Here is an 18,757-nt window from a genome sequence, read left to right on the forward strand (position 1 = left end):
TTCCCACTTGTGCTTCATCCAGCCCAGCGTTTCTCATGATGTCCTCTGCATACATACTCTGATGGAAAGGGAGGCTTGGGGTCCATGGGGTCACAAGAAGTCAGACACTACTGAGCGACTGAACTAAACTGAACTGAACTCTGCATATAAGTTAAATAAGCAAGGTGACAATATACAGCCTTGATGTACTCCTTTCCTGATTTGGAACCACTCTGTTATTCCATGTCGAGTTCTAACTGCTGCTTCCTGACCTGCATACAAATTTCTCAAGAGGCAAGTCAATTTTGAGCATTACTTAACTAGTGTGTGAGATGAGTACAATTGTGCGGTAGTTTAAGCATTTTTTGACATTGTCTTTTTAAGGACTGGAATGAAAACTGACCTTTTCCAATCCAGTGGCCACTGCTGAGTGCGTGTTCAGAGGTCTACAAGTCAGCATGACACATTTTCAAGATCTTGAAGAACTAATTTCTTAAAACTTTATTACTAAGAAAATTTCAGTTCTGCTAGCTCAGGAGCTGCTTATCAATTTCCAAGATATTAGACCTTCAAAATCCACCTTTTATCACTAACCGGAGCTTTTTAATTCACCAATAATCCAAGCTAAGCAACTAGAAATCTGCAAATTAATTTTTATGAAATACTCTCTCTCCTACTCTCCCACCCCACACACACAATTTTCCCTCCTACCTTATCTCCCATTTCTTGCTCTCCCTTTCTCAGAACACAATTTATTTTACCCACTTTCTGAATCATCTCTTTCTAAGATGTAATAAAAGAATAGAAAAATTCCTACCTGCTTTATGGTAATTTGCTTAAATTAGCATAAAAGTGAGGATTAGGCTTCTATTAGATATTTCAGTGGGTTCTGTGTGTTGTTAGTTTTATTTGGCATTAACATACAGTGATCCTGCTTCCTCTTTGAATACCCTGTAGCTACAAGGCCTAGAGTTTCTAGAGAATTCACAAGCCAGGTGCCCCAGATATTGAAATCATTGTTATAGTTGGATTTTAATTGTCTGTCTTTTCTCTCTGTTTTCCTCTCTTGGTCTCTATCCAAACTTGGAGCCCGAAGCAAGATATTTTTTACAAGTCCCCCAAATAATTAGCTTTTCCTCATCCCTGGTGAGGTAAAGCAATGAGGACAACTTAAGGAATATGCTGAGGAAAGATCTTTCTTGTGCACTTGCTGTTCCATTTGATACCTAAGTGTTATCTCAAAGAAGCAGAATCCAAATTCAACCTAAGTCATCCAGAAATATATTTCAGGCTCCTAACAGAGCCAGAATTTGGGAGAATGTGCGGATGTTTGGTACTAATAATTCAGATTTGGGGCTTTCCTGGTGGCTCATAAGGTAAAGAACTTGCCTGCACTGCAGGAGACATGGGTTCCATCCCTGGATTGGGAAGATCTGCTGGAGAAGGGAATGGCTACCAGTAATCTTGCCTGGCTGCTAAGTCGCTTCAGTCGTGTCTGACTCTGTGCGACCCCATAGATGGCAGCCCACCAGGCACCCCCGTCCCTGGGATTCTCCAGGCAAGAACACTGGAGTGGATTGCCATTTCCTTCTCCAATGCATGAAAGTGAAAAGTGAAAGGGAAGACAGTCGTGTCCGACTCTTTGCGACCCCATGGGCTGCAGCCTACCAGGCTCCTCTGTCCATGGGATTTTCCAGGTGAGAGTACTGGAGTGGGTTGCCATTTCCTGCCTGGAGAATGAGTAAATAGAGCCAATGAGTAAGTTCAGACTTTACTCATTGGCTCTATTGTTTATGTATCTATATATCAAAGTTTTCTCAAAGCTTATGAAATACTTATTCAGAGTAAGAAACTCATGAAAGGAAATGAAACAGAGTGAATGAGTAAATTAATGATAAGTGAAAAGAATAGAATTTGGAATAAAATAAACCTGAATTTAAAGCTTAATTCTTTTACTTATAAGATGCAGCCTTATATAATTTGCTAAATTTTGTTTGTATCTGCTTCTATACCTGGAAAATGTGAGTGATAATGGCATATATTTCTTAGGAGAATTAAATTACTTTGTAAATGTAAAATTGCTGGCAAGTGGTTTCTTTTTTTGTTGATTTGTTTGTTTACTACACTTTGAATCTTCTACTTTCTTTCCTTTCCATCTAATCTCTATGCTAATCCATATCCCTTCTTTTTTTTTTAATCTCTTTTTACCCAGAAATACTTTTTGGATTAATTTTTTTGAACATCTTAGTATTTGTTTCTATACATTCTCCTCTGTGAGCTTGCTTCTGATTATTAGTAGTCCTGAACTTATCTCTTTTATAACTTTTGCATGCTCATAATCTATGTCATGTAAATTAGAAATTAAAATAATTTTCAGGTTCAACACAAAAAAACATGTGAAGCTGATGAATATATTTGAACTAAGGAGATCTTGTCAGAAAAGAGCTAGAAAGATTTCATGAGTACCATTATTTGAGGTGGTTCTGAAGTTCAACTCGATGGAGTTTATTTGAATCACAAGAAAAGGAAGATATTCAGGAAAGATTCGAGAATCTGTAAAAGATTAGAGAATCCGATGGAAGATTTTGTTTTTTCTTTTAAGGAATACAGAACATTTTTGGTGTCATCGAAGCCTAGGGTGGCATGAAGTTGTAGCAGATCTTAGGTGGTGGTTTTTCTGGTTTGGTTCAATCATACACAGACTACAGTGTAATTAAAATTTATTTTCAACAGAATGGATAACAGGAACCAAAAATAGACCCTGAGCATTCCCCAAACCTGAAAGTGAAAGTGTTAGTCACTCAGTAGTGTCCGGCTCTTTGCAACCCCATGAACTGTAGGGCACCAGGCTCTTCTGTCAGCGGAATTCTTCAGGCAAGAACACTGGAGTGGGTTGCTGTTTTCCTTCTCCAGAGGATCTTTCTGACCCAGGAGACCGAATGCAGGGTCTCCTGCATTGCAGGTAGATTCTTTACCATCGGAGTCATCAGCAAATTATTCTTATATTTTTGACTATGTCCTTCTAATATTTCTTCACTTTTTAATTTGCCTCAAAACTTTTTTCCTGACCTTCCCCACCTCCCTTATCTATCTTCCTTGTTACTGAGACAGTACACAGTTAAGACTGTAGGCTCAGATAAAGCTGTGGTGGTGTATAGTCTCTGTTCATCTGTGTGCTAAATAAGATTCCTTATTCACTAGGCGAATAGCTTAGAACAGTGTCTGACCTGTATAAAATGCTTATTAAGTATTATTCACTTGCGACCCCACGGACTACCTGCTAGAAAGCCATTATTCGCTAGTGTTATTTCATTAAGAGAGAAAATTAAGATTCTGCATTGTGTTAAAAAGTTAATTAGACTATCAAATCTATTTTACCTGCCTTTTAATTTAAGAACCAAAAAATGCTTTCCTGTATATTTCTAGTTTCAAAGAACTCTCCAGGGCTTTCCCACTGCTTATAGGACTTAAGCATAATTATTTCAGTGATGTCATAGTTAAAATGTTAATAATCAAAAGTATGGTGACTGAAAATTCACATCCTACAGGAATCGGCAAATAAAGTTTACAACTTTAAGTGAAAGTGAAGTCGCTCAGTTGTGTCCAACTCTTTGGGACCGCATGGACTGCCTACCAGGTTCCTCCATCCATGGGATTTTCCAGGCAAGAATACTGGAGTGGGTTGCCATTTCCTTCTCTAGGGGGTCTTCCCGACCCAGGGATTAAATCCAGGTCTCCCGCATTGTAGGCAGACGCTTTACCATCTGAGCCACCAGGGAAGTACTAATACATCCTAACAAATGTGTCTTCCTATATGAGAAAGACTTATAGTCTCATGTTTCAAAGTCAGGAGTTTTAAAAACTATTCAAATAAACATTTCTAAGTTATGGGAAATTAATTTGTGATTTTTGGCAAATATACAAGCTTCATTATTATGAAGACTTAGAGTATATGTAGATTTAGTTCACATTTCAGTTCAGTTGGGTCACTCAGTCGTGTCCAACTCTTTGAGACGCTATGGACTGCAGCACAGCAGGCTTCCCTGTCCATCACCAACTCCCAGAGCTTGCTCAAACTCATGTCCATTGAGGCAGAGATGCCATTAGCAGTACGTATTCGTGAATATTTTGAAGCATTTTCTTATATGTGTAAACAAGATGGTTGTCTTTCCCAGATGGTGCTTTACCTTTGTAAAACATTTGTATCAAAAATCTAATTTTTTTTTTCAAGTGCAGTTGAAGTTTTAAATCTTGAAACTTTAAATATGACTTGATCCAGATGACTAAAAGATACTGAGACTTCCACAGGTTCCATATTATCAATGTTGCTAAAACAAACAAATACTAAATTAACAAAAAGAATATAGTACAGAGACAATAACTGCATTTTTCTAATGAAAGCATTGTTTGCTAACACTTTGATGCCTGATAACACTTGATTTGCAAGTATTGTTGAATGCCTTAATAACCATCTGTAATGGTTAACCTTAGTGTTTCCACTTGGCTAGGATATGATGTCCAGTTGTTTGCCAAACACCAACCCAGATGTTTCTGTATAATGTATAAATGTATAATGTATAAATCAGTAGGTTTTGAGTAAAGCAGATTACCTTTCATAACATGGGTGAGACTCCGCCAGTGAGTTGGAGGCCTCAAGAGAAAAGACCAAAATTTATTGAAGAAGAAATGATCAAGGTTGCTATGTAGAAACCCGGCCTGAGTTTCCACCCTGCTGTGCTATAGGTGGAGGCTTCCAGCTGCTGTGCTCTGCTTTTGTTTTGCCCACAGTGCTGAATTCAAGCAAAAACAATCAAAAACAACAACAGAACAACATGGAGTTGAATATGAAACTGGATTCCTTTTCTGGCCCCTCAAGAATTTTTTTGCAGATTATATCCATCTTTAAAATTTTTCAAGATGGAGATCTGAAAACTAAGTTTTGGTAACACCTCCACTTGCCTGTACCAGTTAAATGATCCATCCAGCACTAAGGGGTTGATCTTCCCTTCAAATACAAGGTGAAACCTATCACCACCTTCTGCCCTGTTAGTCACACACTGCTCAATGTGGCACCAAGGGGAAGTGAGGTAGAACTGTGGCCATGCATGTCCGTAAAAAGTGATGGTGGTGAGTCAACTGGGGTGTCTGTTCAACTGGAGCATGTATTCTATTTTGAAGCCATCAAGCTTAATAAGATTCAAAAGATGCTTGTTCTCTTAAAAAATTTTTTTAATAAAGATAGGTGATAAAACTTGATTTGAATGAACCTCTGAAAGAGGGAAGTTATATTAGCATTACTTAATTTTTTTAAAGAAGTTTTGTTATTTTTCGATGGGTAAATCCAAGTATAAAAAATCAGAGAGGTCTGTAAGCAGAACCCTTTAGAAGTCAGCTACCCTGGCCTTTTCACTTCAATTAAAAGTTACGGATGATGCAGTTCTGAAGATGTAAACTGGGTCAATCTGAAGCAGGAAAAAGCCAAAGTCGTACAAGAGGAGTACTAGTACTAAGGAGAATTCTAACAATGAAGCAGAATGCCCTCTGGAAAAGCAAGTGGTTTATCTCAAGTTCTTTACCTAGAAATGGTCTTTCAGCCCATACCTAGCAATAGTACTTAACAGGCGGCTCACCCTCGGGTAAGAAAGTTTGGAAAATAAGCTGTTAGTGAAGGGATTTCCCTGGTGGTCCAGTGGTTAAGACTCCACTTTTCGACTGCAGGGGGCCAGGGTTCCACCCCTGGTCAGGGGAATAAGATCCCATGTGCCTCCTGACATGACCAAAAAAATTATTAAAAAAAAAAAATAAGATGAATAAAAATTGGAAACAAAGAAATAAAAACTTTATAAAAATTTTTAAAACATCTTAGTTGTTAAGAAGAGCCTTTGGAGAAGGGGCAGTGCAAAGATCCTTTAGGTCTAGAAAAGGCAGTTTTGAGGATGCAGAGAAAAAGTGAACAGGAAGGGGGAAAAGCTATAGGATGGAGCACATGGATTTTCATTCTTTCCACTACTGCTAGTAGAGGAAAGATATTAAAAAATGTCTGAAAACACATTGTAAAAGAGACTGTCATTTTTAATACTTAGGAAAACCATCACTATTTAAGTCATTCAGAGCATAAGCTACTTATGACTAGTGAGTACTCTAAAATGTGTTCTATTCTACGTAATGTTGGTATTCCTCTATTTCTCAAAAACAAGTTTTCCAATATTGCATTTTCCCTCTGATTTATCCAGAGAGTGATTTTTTTCTTCTCTTAAACATTTGCCTGTGCATACAAAGCGCCCAGAGTATTTTATTAGTTCCAGGATGTACTTCTGAACTATTAAAGCTACTCTAGTTTGTTTTGCCTTTTCTGACTTTCAGAGGGACACATTTATTAGCATTTATGAGTTAATAATTAGCACTTGTATAATGTACACAAATAACTCTAATGAAAAGTGTTAACCTATTAGGAGTGGGTTGAGGGGATGTTAATTGGAATTGACTTATTCCTGAGTCATTTTCATTTTAATTCCCAAACACAGAGAGCTGGCCTGGAAAAGCAATAACATATGCATATTAGAACATCTTTTTTATTTTTTAAGCAGAAGTCAACTATTATTAGAAATAGATAAACATTATCCATCCCAAAGAGTTAAAGGCTGGCACAATAAGGAATCCCATGTGTTGAGAGTGACACATACATCTTTAACAAATTTAATAGGTATCCATTCGTAAAGCATAGCTTATTTTACTTCTGTGAATCAGAGTGATGGTTTAAGTATTGCACAAGGGCACTTCATGTGATGCATGCCACACTTTGGCTTCTGCATGGGAGAGATAATCATAAAACAAAGTAACTAAGTGCTCTGAAGCAGCGTGCTTTGGAATAAAGCAACTTAATTTTCAGGTAGTTAGGGAGCTTTCTTTTCAATGACATCTGTGAATGCCATTTCCCTTAGTTCAATCAAATAAAATGTTAGATTCAAAAGAAGACAAATGGGAACATGCCAGATTTTAAAAAGTCCTTTTTCTTCTTCTTTTTCTACCCATTAATCTAAATATAGATTGCACAGGATTTTTTTCTCTTTCTTGGGCTAGAAAGTCAAATATACTTTAAATGTATAAAGACGAAGGATGCATGGAATTCTACTCTTGGACACTATTCAGTGCAAATATTCTTAGGAGAAGTAAATAAGGCATTATCAGGTATTTATATCTTAGTGTAAGTAAGCTTAGTAGATTTATTTATGAGACAGGTTAAAGTTGAATTTTCTTTTATCTTTGCAGTGTTTGAATCTTGACTAAGTATACAGAGATCAAGGTCCAAACTTTAATGTTTTTGTTTTTTTTTTCAGGCACTGAGTTATTAAAGGAAAGTTATTAAACCTCTCTAGGACAATTTTTTTTAATGTGTAGATTGATCAGAGGATGGTAAAGACTCATGTAGCTCTAATACTTCAAGTTAGTTGTTGCAGAAAATGTTAACGTTCCCTGGAACTTTACTACAAGACAGATGTATCAGACAGTACATGAAGATATTCAAGTCTAGCACATACTTTATTCAAAGTCTCTCTCAAAGAGTTATATTTATTGTTTCTTAAAAGAATATCATCTAAGGAAATGTTTTAAGCTCCCATTCTTTTCAAAGCAGTTTATTGGCCTGAACACCAAGGATGGCTATCTATATCCCTTAATTCTGATCATGAACTCAAATGTAAGAAAGTCAAGGGTATCACAGAAAAGGTAGAATGAAAATTTTGCCAATGGATTGGTTTAAGCCAAATTAATGGATATCAAGAATTACATGGATTTTTACTGAAGCATAATTTAAAATGTTCTGCTAATTTCAAGTGGACAGAAAAAGTGATTCAGTTATACATATATGTGTATGTAAACACATTATTTTTCATATTCTTAAAAAATTATATGAATTAGAAATAGAAAAAAGTTCCAACTGATAGATTGGTAAGACCATTGAATATAGTTAGTATTTGGAGAAATCCTTATCATATGTTTTTGAAGAAGACATGAAACGATTTTGAACAAATAACCTACTGGAAGTGAAGGAAAATGTATGTAAGTTTACCTGGTAGGAACAGCACATAACTGCACACGTGGATAAGAAGTGGGAGGGGCTATTTGGAGATGTGATGACTGATAATTTTGGAAGTCAAGTCTCATCAATTTCCAGGAGAAAGAAACTGAGTAATTTCTAAGTATATCAGCATTATTAAAGCATAATTAAGTATGTGAAGACGTGATACATTTAAGCAATAACTTAGGGAGGTATGCTTGTATGAAACAGTGAGCAAGGAGGAGGAACCATCTTTCTTCACAGTGACACATCCAGGTCTAAGAGTATATGTACACACTCGAAGTCCAGGTCATGACACTGAAGCTCAGAGAGTGCCCTCCGTGTAACTCAGCTGATCTCACATCTCCTGTCAACATGTCCTACAAATGCTGTTCTGGAAACTTCTCCTCCCGCTCCCTCGGAGTCCACCTGCGCTACCCAGGCTCCTCCTGTGGCTCCTTCTTCCCCGGCAACCTGGTCTACAGGACTGACCTCTGCTTTCCCAGGATCTGCCAGCCCACCAGTGTGGTGTTCAAGCCCTGTCAGACATCCTGCTACCGCCCAACGACCTCCAGGCTCTGCAGTCCCTTCCAGATAACTTATTCTGGTTCTCTTGGATGTGGGTCTATTAGAGGCTGCTCCCTGGGTTATGGATCTAGAAGCTGCTACTCTCTGGGCTGTGGATCCAGAAGTCCCGCCTCAGTGGGCTGTGGATCCAGAGTCTTCAGACCGCTGGGTTATGGAATTTATGGCTTCCCTTCCCTGAGGTGTGGATCCAGGTTATACCACCCAACCTACTTGGCTTCTAGGAGCTGCCAGTCTTCTTGCTATAGGCCAATCTGTAGATCAAACTTCTGTAGATCAACTTGTTGAATTTCCAGAACTTCTGAGCAAAATGTTTCAGTCTCTACTTACAGCTATCATAGGCTCTTTCAGAAATGTTAGCTAACCCCTCTCACCATCAGCATCTCGTCGTTTCTCTAGTGTCAAACATTCACTGACTGACTAATCCTTTCAGTGAGATTAATAACCAAAATATTGAGTTCAATCTGTAATTTTGTTGAAACAATTGATTCAGAATTACATAAACTTTTCTTACAAAATGCATGGAAATTCAGCTTTGCTTCACCTAATAAACTCATTCACTCCTGCATCTGATGTTTTCATTGTTCTGTTTTGGTTTTAAGTTTGATTTATAATCTATCTTTGGGGCTCCAGACCCTCAAAGCCTTTTCCCTAGGAATGGATTTGTATTTCCCCAGGAAATGCTATCAGACCTGCTATATGGGAAACTCGTGTATTCCACTGCCTAAGGGCTAATAAGTGTACATGTCTTCCACCATCAAATCTGGTAGGGATTTTTATCTTTTTTCAGTTGAGAGTGTGCTCAGAGTGGAGTCAGTATTCTCATTGTGCTTTCAAGGAGGACACTTTGTGCTGACATGCATATTTGATTTTGATTTTACATTTTCAAATCAGAACTGGTTTAGAGTCTGTCCAGAAGATGTCACTTATAGTGATGAAATATTTATAAAAATATATCAAATATTTGTATAAATCTGATACACTGGTTTGAAAAAGAGAAAAGATAAAGTACCATGGGTTGAAGGACATTGTGTGCGTGCGTGCTAAGTCGCTTCAGTTGTGTCTGACTCTTTGCGACCCCATGGACTGTAGCCCCCCAGGCTCCTCTGTCCATGGGATTCTCCAGGCAAGATTACTGGAGTGGGTTGCCATTATGGTTGTCTTTAAATATACAGGAAATGGATTATTAGGTGTGTTTGTGTGAAAGAGAGAAGGAGGGAGGTCTACTCAGATCTGAGACAGGGCATACTTTGTATTTTAATTTGAGCAAGTTGTTTGTCTCAGAGCTAAATGTAGGGTAAGAATTCAGTTAAAACTTTTTCATAACACATTTAGTAATAACTCTTCATGAGTGGGAAAATAACTATCATTACCATTTGCTCCAATCATGTGCTATGAGTGTTTATTAATTTGTTTTCCTTCTTCCTCAGACTTTTTCTAAGTGAATCTGGGAAAAGAGGGCCTCTTTTCTCCTATACTGGAAATAATCATGGCTAACCAAAGAAATGCAGGAACCATGTCATCTGTTCAGGGAAATCTCAAGAGACAGAAAATTAAAAACAAAAACACACACAGAGAAGTGGGACACAAAAGTTTCTGCTGATTCAGGAGCCTCTGTTCCCAGAATCCTTTAAGCCAGATTTACTTGTCTTTTATGCACTTTGATTATATTGGCCAATAAAGTCTTATTTTGGTTTAAGCTAATTAAAATAAAATGAGATTTCTGTTACTCACATCCAAAGAGTTATAATTAATAGTAATGTGTCATCTAGGTGCAGAGTTACTCATTGACTTTTGTATAAACAGGAATTTAAATGTTTTATCAGTAAGACAAAAAGATCCTGTGAGTCTGAATTTTTGGCACTGGCATTGAGAAAGAATTCTTCTTCAAGTAATGTGGAATGAGTAACATGTGGACTAAAGACACCACTGGGAAACAAATTCAAAGGGATAACAGTCATGTGGCTCATGAGAAGGCTGTAGGAACACATTCAACAAACCTAATTGAACTAGAAGCTTCTAACCTCAATCATGAGAACCACATAAACAGTATGAAAAGGCAAAAAGATAGGACACTGAACGATGAACTCCCATGTTGGCAGGTGCCCAATATGCTACTGGAGAAGAGCGGAGGAAAAACTCCAGAAAGAATGAAAAGAAAGAGCCAAAGCGAACAACGGCCAGTTGTGGATTTGACTGGTGATGGGAGTAAGGTCTGATCCTATAAAGAACAATACTGCATAGGAACCTGGAATGTTAGGTCCGTGAATCAGTGTAAATTGGAAGTGATCAAACAGGAGATGGCAAGAGTGAATGTTGACATTTTAGGAATCAGGGAACTAAAATGGACTGGAATGGGAGAATTTAATTCAGATGACCATTATATCTACTACTGTGGACAAGAATTCCTTAGAAGAAATGGAGTAGCCCTCATAGTCAACAAAACTGTCTAAAATGCAGTACTTGGGTGGAATCTCAAACATGGCAGAATGATGTCTGTCCATTTCCAAGGCAAGCCATTTAATATCACAGTAATCAAAATCTATGCCACAACCAGTATCACAGAAGAACCTGAAGTTGAACTTTTCTGTGAAGACCTACAAGACCTTCTAGAACTAACACCCCCCAAAAAGTGTCCTTTTCATCATAGGGGACTGCAAAAGTAAGAAGTCATGAGATACCTGGAGTAACAGGCAAATTTGGCCATGGAGTACAAAATGAAGGAGATCAAAGGCTAACAGAGTTTTCTAAGAGAATGCACTGGTCATAGCAAAAACCCTCTTCCAACAACACAAGAGAAGACTCTACACATGGACATCACCAAATGGTCAATACTGAAATCAGATTGATTACATTCTTTGCAGCCAAAGATGGACAAGCTCTATAGAGTCAGCAAAAACAAAACCGGGAGCTGATTGTGGCTCAGATCATGAACTCCTTATTGTCAAATTCAGACTCAAATTAAAGAAAGTAGGGGAAACCACTAGACCATTCAGGTATGACCTAAATCAAATCTCTTATGTTTATAGTGACAAATAGATCAAGAGATTAGATCTAATAGAGTGCTTGAAGAACTATAGATGGAGGTTCATGACCTTATACAGGAGGCTGTGATCAAGACCATCCCCAAGAAAAAGAAATACAAAAAAGCAAAATGGTTGTCTGAGGAGGTCTTACAAATAGCTGAGAAAAGAAGAGAAGCTAAAGGCAAAGAAGTAAAGGAAAGACATACCCATTAAGTGCAGAGTTCCAAAGAACAGCACAGAGAGATAAGAAAGCCTTCCTCATGATCAATGCAAAGAAATAGAGGAAAACAATTGAACAGGAAAGACTAGAGATCTCTTAAAGAAAATTAGAGATACTAAGGGAACATTTCATGCAAAGATGGGCACAATAAAAGACAAATGGTATGGACCTAAGAGAAGCATAAGATATTAAGAAGAGGTGACAAGAATATACAGAAGAATCATAAAAAGAGAACTTCATGACCCGGATAATCACAATGGTGTGATCACTCACCTAGAGCCAGACATCCTGGAATGCAAAGTCAAGTGGGCCTTAGGAAGAATCACTACAAACAAAGCTGGTGGAGGTGATGGAATTCCTCTTGAGCTATTGCAAATCCTAAAAGATGTTAAAGTGCTGAAATCAATATGCCAGCAAATTTGAAAACTCAGTAGTTGCCAGGACTGGAAAAGGTCAGTTTTCATTCCAATCCCAAAGAAATGCAATGTAAAAGAATGTTCAAACTACCACACAATTGCACTCACCTCACAGGCTAGTAAAGTAATGCTCAAAATTCTCCAAGCCAAGCTTCAACAGTATGTGAACCATGAACTTCCAGATGTTCAGGCCGGATTTTTGAAATGCCAGAGGAACCAGCTATCAAATTGCCAACATCCATTGGATCATAGAAAAAGCAAGGTAATTCCAGAAAACCATCTATTTCTGCTTTATTGACTATGTCAAAGCCTTTCACTGTGTATCACAACAAACTGGAAAATTCTTGAAGAGATGACCTGCCTCCTGAGAAATCTGTATGCAGGTCAGGAATCAACAGTTAGAACCAGACATGGAACAACAGATTGGTTCCAAATAGGGAAAGGATTACATCAAGGCTGTATATTGTCACCCTGCTTATTTAACTTATATGCAGAGTACATCATTCGAAATGTCTGGCTGTATGAAGCACAAGCTGGAGTCAAGATTGCCAGGAGAAATATCAATAACCACCAATAACCTCAGATCTGCAGATGACACCACCCTTATGGCAGAAAGTGAAGAACTGAAGAGCTTCTTGATGAAAGTGCAAAAGGAGCGTGCAAATGTTCACTTAAAACTCAACATTCAAAAAACTAAGATCATGGCATCTGGTCCCATCACTTCATGGCAAATAGATGGAGAGACAATGAAAACAGTGACAGAATTTATTTATTTATTTTGGTCTCCAAAATCACTGCAGATGGTGACTGCACCCATGAAATTAAAAGATGCTTGCTCTTTGGAAGAAAAGCTATGACCAACCTACATAGCATATTAAAAAGCAGAGACATTCCTTTGCCAACAAAGGTCCATCTAGTCAAAGCTATGGTTTTACCAGTAGTCATGTATGGATATGAGAGTTGGACCATAAAGAAACCTGAGTGCCAGAGAACTGATGCTTTTGAACTGCGGTGTTGGAGAAGACTCTTGAGAGTCCCTTGGACTGCAAGGAGATCCAACCAATCAATCCTAAAGGAAATCAGTCCTGAATATTCATTGGAAGAACTGATGCTGAAACTGAAGCTCCAATATTTTGGCCACCTTATGTGAAAAACTGTCTCATTGGAAAAAATCCTGATGCTGGGCAGGATTGAAGGTGGGAGGTAAAGGGGACGACAGAAGATGAGATGGTTGGATGGTATCAGTGATTCGATGGACATGAGTTTGAGCAAGCTCCAGGCATTTGTGATGGACACGGAAGCCTGGCATGCTGCAGTTCATGGGGTTGCAAAGAGTCAGACATAAGTGAGTAACTGAACTGAACTTAACCTCAAGCAAAGGAAGTCACCAAGCCCACAGAACAGTGATGAGCAGAGAGAATTGTTTAAAACTCAGAACAGCCCAAGATGGAAGAAAGAGATATCCAGTGATATCTCCCCTCTAGGTCCAGGTAACATTGGGTGGGTGACTTGCATGGATGATGTGACAGAGTGTGTAAGAGTGTAATCTATCAGTGGCTGCAAAAAAGCTCAGAGTGACATGGGACACACGCCTTTCCAGGTCACTCTTCTCATTCACAACTATCCCACCTCTAATGCTCTTTGATACACTGACATCAGGTCTTTGTTCTGAAATCAGCTCACTAAATATGTTTTGAGCTTTAACTTTGTTCTAGAGTTCTCCAATGAAAAATGCACTAGAGAACTTAAAGAAGACTATGACCTTTGCTTTCCAAGAGTTAGTTCACATCTCGTGAGAGAGACAGATTGTCTCCCATTATTTTGGTGGGAAGGGTGGGTGTGAAGAGATCTTAAGGAAGAACCAACTGCATAAGCAATGACACGATTGCTTGAAAGAATATAATGTGAGGTTTAGGGAGGAAACCTGCAAGATTTTTTTTAATTGGTGTGTTAAATGGGGGCAGTGAAAAGTAAGAGATTACATAATAATTAAAAGTGTGATTGCCTAACCCTACTGGTCCAGGAATAGAGACAGAAGCAACTCTGATGCTTAAAAAGACCTGAACTTTGGGTCTGGGGTAATGAGATGTCAGTAATAAACCTTCACATTTAATATGCAGAAGTGATTGGGGGGCTCGTATTTTCCTTGGGTTGCAAAATCCATGTGCTTATTTATGTGACTGGGGACTCATTCAGTGGCAATTAGCAGTCTAATAAAATGCTAACATGTGCAGGGCAGAGTTTGGGGATGCAGGCTATAATTTGAGAGGAACTGCACTCCAAGAGAATGTGAGTTACTGTTCAAGCTTAAAATACTTGGCATGGCTGCTCAGCAGGAAATCTTAGCTCTCACCATGGCTTACGTGTGGCTGCTCTGGGGATTTCCCCTCCTGTCCCCTTAGGATCTTCTGATCTCATAGTGTCTTGCTATGTTTTTTCCCATCCCATCAATCTGGTTGACAGAAGCATCTCATTCTTATGGGTACACTCGCTTCAGGGTTGTGCAAACAATGGCCTCCTTCAGTGTTGTACCCCAAGCTGTCCATTTGCCCCACCCTAGCCCTGGCCCTGATTTGCAAATAACTCTAATCTCCAATCATGCCCTGTGTTGAATGTCACAAGCATGCCACTTAAGCAGCGCTGCCATTTACAGTCCCTACCAAGCTGATGATATTGTGTCTAGGGACGCAATAGTTACCCCTGTGGATTGTGGGCTCTCTTTCTACCACCCAACCTACTTTCCCTTTTAAGTTAATTTTTATTTGAGTATGGTAGATTTACAATGTTGTATTAGTTTCTGCTGTACAGCAAGCAGAATCAGTTATATATACACATATTTATCCATTAACAGAGTTACAGAGGAAGAGATAAAGAAGGTAACAAGCTGCTGCATGATCTCATTTTTGTCTGAAAAGACTACATGAGCTTCTATCATCAAATATGAACAGTCTCTTACTGGACTGTGGCCTTTTCCCTGGGTCAACTGTACTTATTCTAAGACATCCCTTATAATAGGACAAGCAGCATCTACCTAGAGAAAAGTCGTCTTTGTCCATTAACTCTACCATTTGATTAATTAATTGGAAAATTATTAAATATTAATGATGTTTTATTTTAAGGCTTATTTTTTGCAACAAAGGAGATCCTTACAGCAAGTAGAAAATGATAGAGAAAAGCAAGATTGTGGAGATTTAACTCACTGGCACCAACATTGTCATTAATGTGTATGTTCTGGTATGTCTTTTGAATGCTCTGGATTTTACAAAATATTCATTTTCCTGTGAAATATACATTAAATTTTCAACTTATAAGACTGTGGTCATATATAGGATTACTATAGGTAGATTTGGGGCTTCCCTCATAGCTCATTTGGTAAAGAATCTGCAATGCAGGAGACCCGGGTTTGATTCCTGGCTTGAGACAATTCCCTGAAGAAGGAAATGGCAACCCACTGCAATATTCTTGCTTGGACAATCCCATGGACAGAGGAGCCTGGAAGGCTACTGTCCATAGGGTCACAAGGGTAGGACAAGACTTAGTGACTAAACCACCACACAGGTAGATTAGAGTTCTGAAATCTCTTAATTTTCACTTTTTTTTTTTTTAAACGATGTCATCAAAAGGAAAATAAAGTAAAACCATATGTTAAGAGTTAGGTTCTATTTGTGAATCTCCCACTAGCAAGATTTTGATTTTATACACATCACAACTTCTTTGAGTATCTTTCTTACATGTTAGATGAGATGGTCCTTGATGATTTGTGATCCCTAAGATTCCAACAACACTGACCTGCACGTGTGTGCCCAGTTGCTTCATTCGTGTCCGACTCTTTAAGACCCCAGTGATTGCAACCCGTCAGGCTCCTCTGTCCATGGGATTTCCCAGGCAACAGTACTGGAACGAGTTGCCATGCCCTCCTCCAGGCGATCTCCCTCACTCAGGGACTGAATCCACATCTCTTCATCTCTTGTACTGTAGGAGGATTCTTTATTCACTGAGCCACCTGGGAAGCCCATTACTGACCTATCCATATATTATATAATAATAATACTAGGTTAATAGCAGCATGTGAAAGATAGGCTGTTAATTCCTCCTGTAATAGTATAATTTTTTCTCTGTGGACTGGGAAGGGAAAAACAGAAGGAAAATGTTTTAAAATATTATACAATATAAAACATAATAGTGTTAAGAGAGACTTTTTTTAAAAAGTAGAGTTATGATCTTCATGCAAATAAAACAAAACATACTGAGTATTTTATTTAGCTCACTAATGAATAAGGGGATCACTGATAAGAAGTCACAACTGGCTTAAAGGAGAACTTGAAGAATACACTTACATAGGCTATCAGAGCCTATGAAATGAATTTACAAAGAGAGATGCAAAGCTTTCACTGTACACAGAGGGAAAAGTCAATGGAACTCCAGCAGACAGAAATCATTTTAATTTCAATGAACCAGAACCATTTGCATTATATCAATTTTCTACAATGTATAGAATTATATAAGAGAAGAAAAGCAATGGCAAGTGGAGATACCCTGAAGAGTGAACTAGATAAGCTACAGAGTAACTATTCCAATGCCCCTTACTTCAAAGTCTAGGAAATTTTTTCTGACAGCAGAATGTGGGGTCAGTAATGTTCATTGTAAAACAGCAATACATGATCTGCAACTGCATGAGCACCATTTTTTCTTTAATGTGGAAACTAAGAAGAAAAAAATTACACAGTATCATAGAAGGATCTGGTCTGTTTTATCCATGTATGCTTCTCTAGGGTCACTGCATCTGCTTGTAATCTGGAGGAAAAGATTATTACATTTGGTACAATATTTTGACTTGATCTTTCTTCCTTCTCTGCTCCATTCCTCATGTCACCTCAATTGCTATACCACTACTATGACTTTTGCGTGCATGCTAAGTCACTCCAGTCGTGTCCTACTCTTTGTGACCCTAGGGACTGTTGCCTGCAAGGCTCTTCTGCCCATGGGAATCTCCAGGCAAGAATACTGGAGTGGGTTGCCATACCCTTCCCCAGGAGATCTTCCCAACCCAAGGAATGAGCCTGTGCCTCCTGCATTGCAAGCAGATTCTTTAACACAGAGCCACTGGGGAAGTCTACTATGAACTTGACTTTTCTTTAAAAACCTCAGATTTGTCTCTTCAATAAATGGTGCTGGGAAAACTGGACAACTATGTGTAAAAGGTTGAAATTAGAACACTTCCTGACACTGGACACAAAGATAAACTCAAAATGGATTAAGGATGTAAATGTAAGACCAGAAACTCTGTTAGAGGAAGCCAAAAACTGTTAGAGGAAAAATGTCTTTGATATTAAATCACAGCAAGATCCTTTATGACCCACCTTCTAAGTAATGGGAATAAAATAAAAAATAAACTAGTAAGACCTAATTAAACTTAAAAGCTTTTACACAGCAAAGGAAACTATAAACAAGGTAAAAAGACAACACTCAGAATGGGAGAAAATAATAGTAAATGAAAAAATTGACCCAAAAGATTAATCTCCAAAATATTCAAACAGCTCATTAAACTCAATACCAGAAAAAATACAAACAGCTCCAATCAAAAAGTGGGTAGAAGACCTAAATACACATTTCTCCAAAGAAGACATCAGATCAGATCAGATCAGTCGCTCAGTCATGTCTGACTCTTTGTGACCCCATGAATCGCAGCACGCCAGGCCTCCCTGTCCATTACCAACTCCCGGAGTTCACTCAGACTCACATCCATCGAGTCAGCGATGCCATCCAGCCATCTCATCCTCTGTTGTCCCCTTCTCCTCCTGCCCCCAATCCCTCCCAGCATCAGAGTCTTTTCCAATGAGTCAATTCTTCACATGAGGTGGCCAAAGTACTGGAGTTTCAGCTTTAGCATCATTCCTTCCAAAGAAATCCCAGGGCTGATCTCCTTCAGAATGGACTGGTTGGATGTCCTTGCAGTCCAAGGGACTCTCAAGAGTCTTCTCCAACACCACAGTTTAAAAGCATCAATTCTTCAGCGCTCAGCCTTCTTCACAGTCCAACTCTCACATCCATACAACACCACAGGAAAAACCATAGCCTTGACTAGACAAACCTTTGTTAGCAAAGTAATGTCTCTGCTTTTGAATATGCTATCTAGGTTGGTCATAACCTTCCTTCCAAGGAGTAAGTGTCTTTTAATTTCATGGCTGCAGTCACCATCTGCAGTGATTTTGGAGCCCAGAAAAATAAAGTCTGACACTGTTTCCACTGTTTCCCCATCTATTTCCCATGAAGTGGTGGGACCAGATGCCATGATTTTAGTTTTCTGAATGTTGAGCTTTAAGCCAACTTTTTCACTCTCCACTTTCACTTTCATCAAGAGGCTTTTGAGTACCTCTTCACTTTCTGCCATAAGGGTGGTGTCATCTGCATATCTGAGGTTATTGATATTTCTCCTGGCAATCTTGATTCCAGCTTGTGTTTCTTCCAGTCCAGC

The 18,757-nt window shown here is 38.6% G+C and overlaps 1 protein-coding gene and 1 pseudogene across 1 annotated transcript; both read left to right on the plus strand.

Moving 5' to 3' along the window:
- Positions 1-8,410: 8,410 nt before the first annotated feature.
- On the plus strand, positions 8,411-8,908 carry LOC109563810 (keratin-associated protein 13-2-like). Its single transcript, XM_019967192.2, has 2 exons — positions 8,411-8,726; positions 8,757-8,908. The coding sequence occupies exons 1-2, from the start codon at positions 8,411-8,413 to the stop codon at positions 8,906-8,908; spliced, it is 468 nt and encodes a 155-aa protein (XP_019822751.2).
- Positions 8,909-10,530: 1,622 nt separating this feature from the next.
- Positions 10,531-18,757, plus strand: part of LOC109562135 (keratin-associated protein 13-1-like) — a 30,524-nt pseudogene continuing 22,297 nt past the window's right edge.

Source organism: Bos indicus, chromosome 1, assembly GCF_029378745.1.
Source record: "Bos indicus isolate NIAB-ARS_2022 breed Sahiwal x Tharparkar chromosome 1, NIAB-ARS_B.indTharparkar_mat_pri_1.0, whole genome shotgun sequence".
Taxonomy (NCBI): Eukaryota; Metazoa; Chordata; class Mammalia; order Artiodactyla; family Bovidae; genus Bos; species Bos indicus.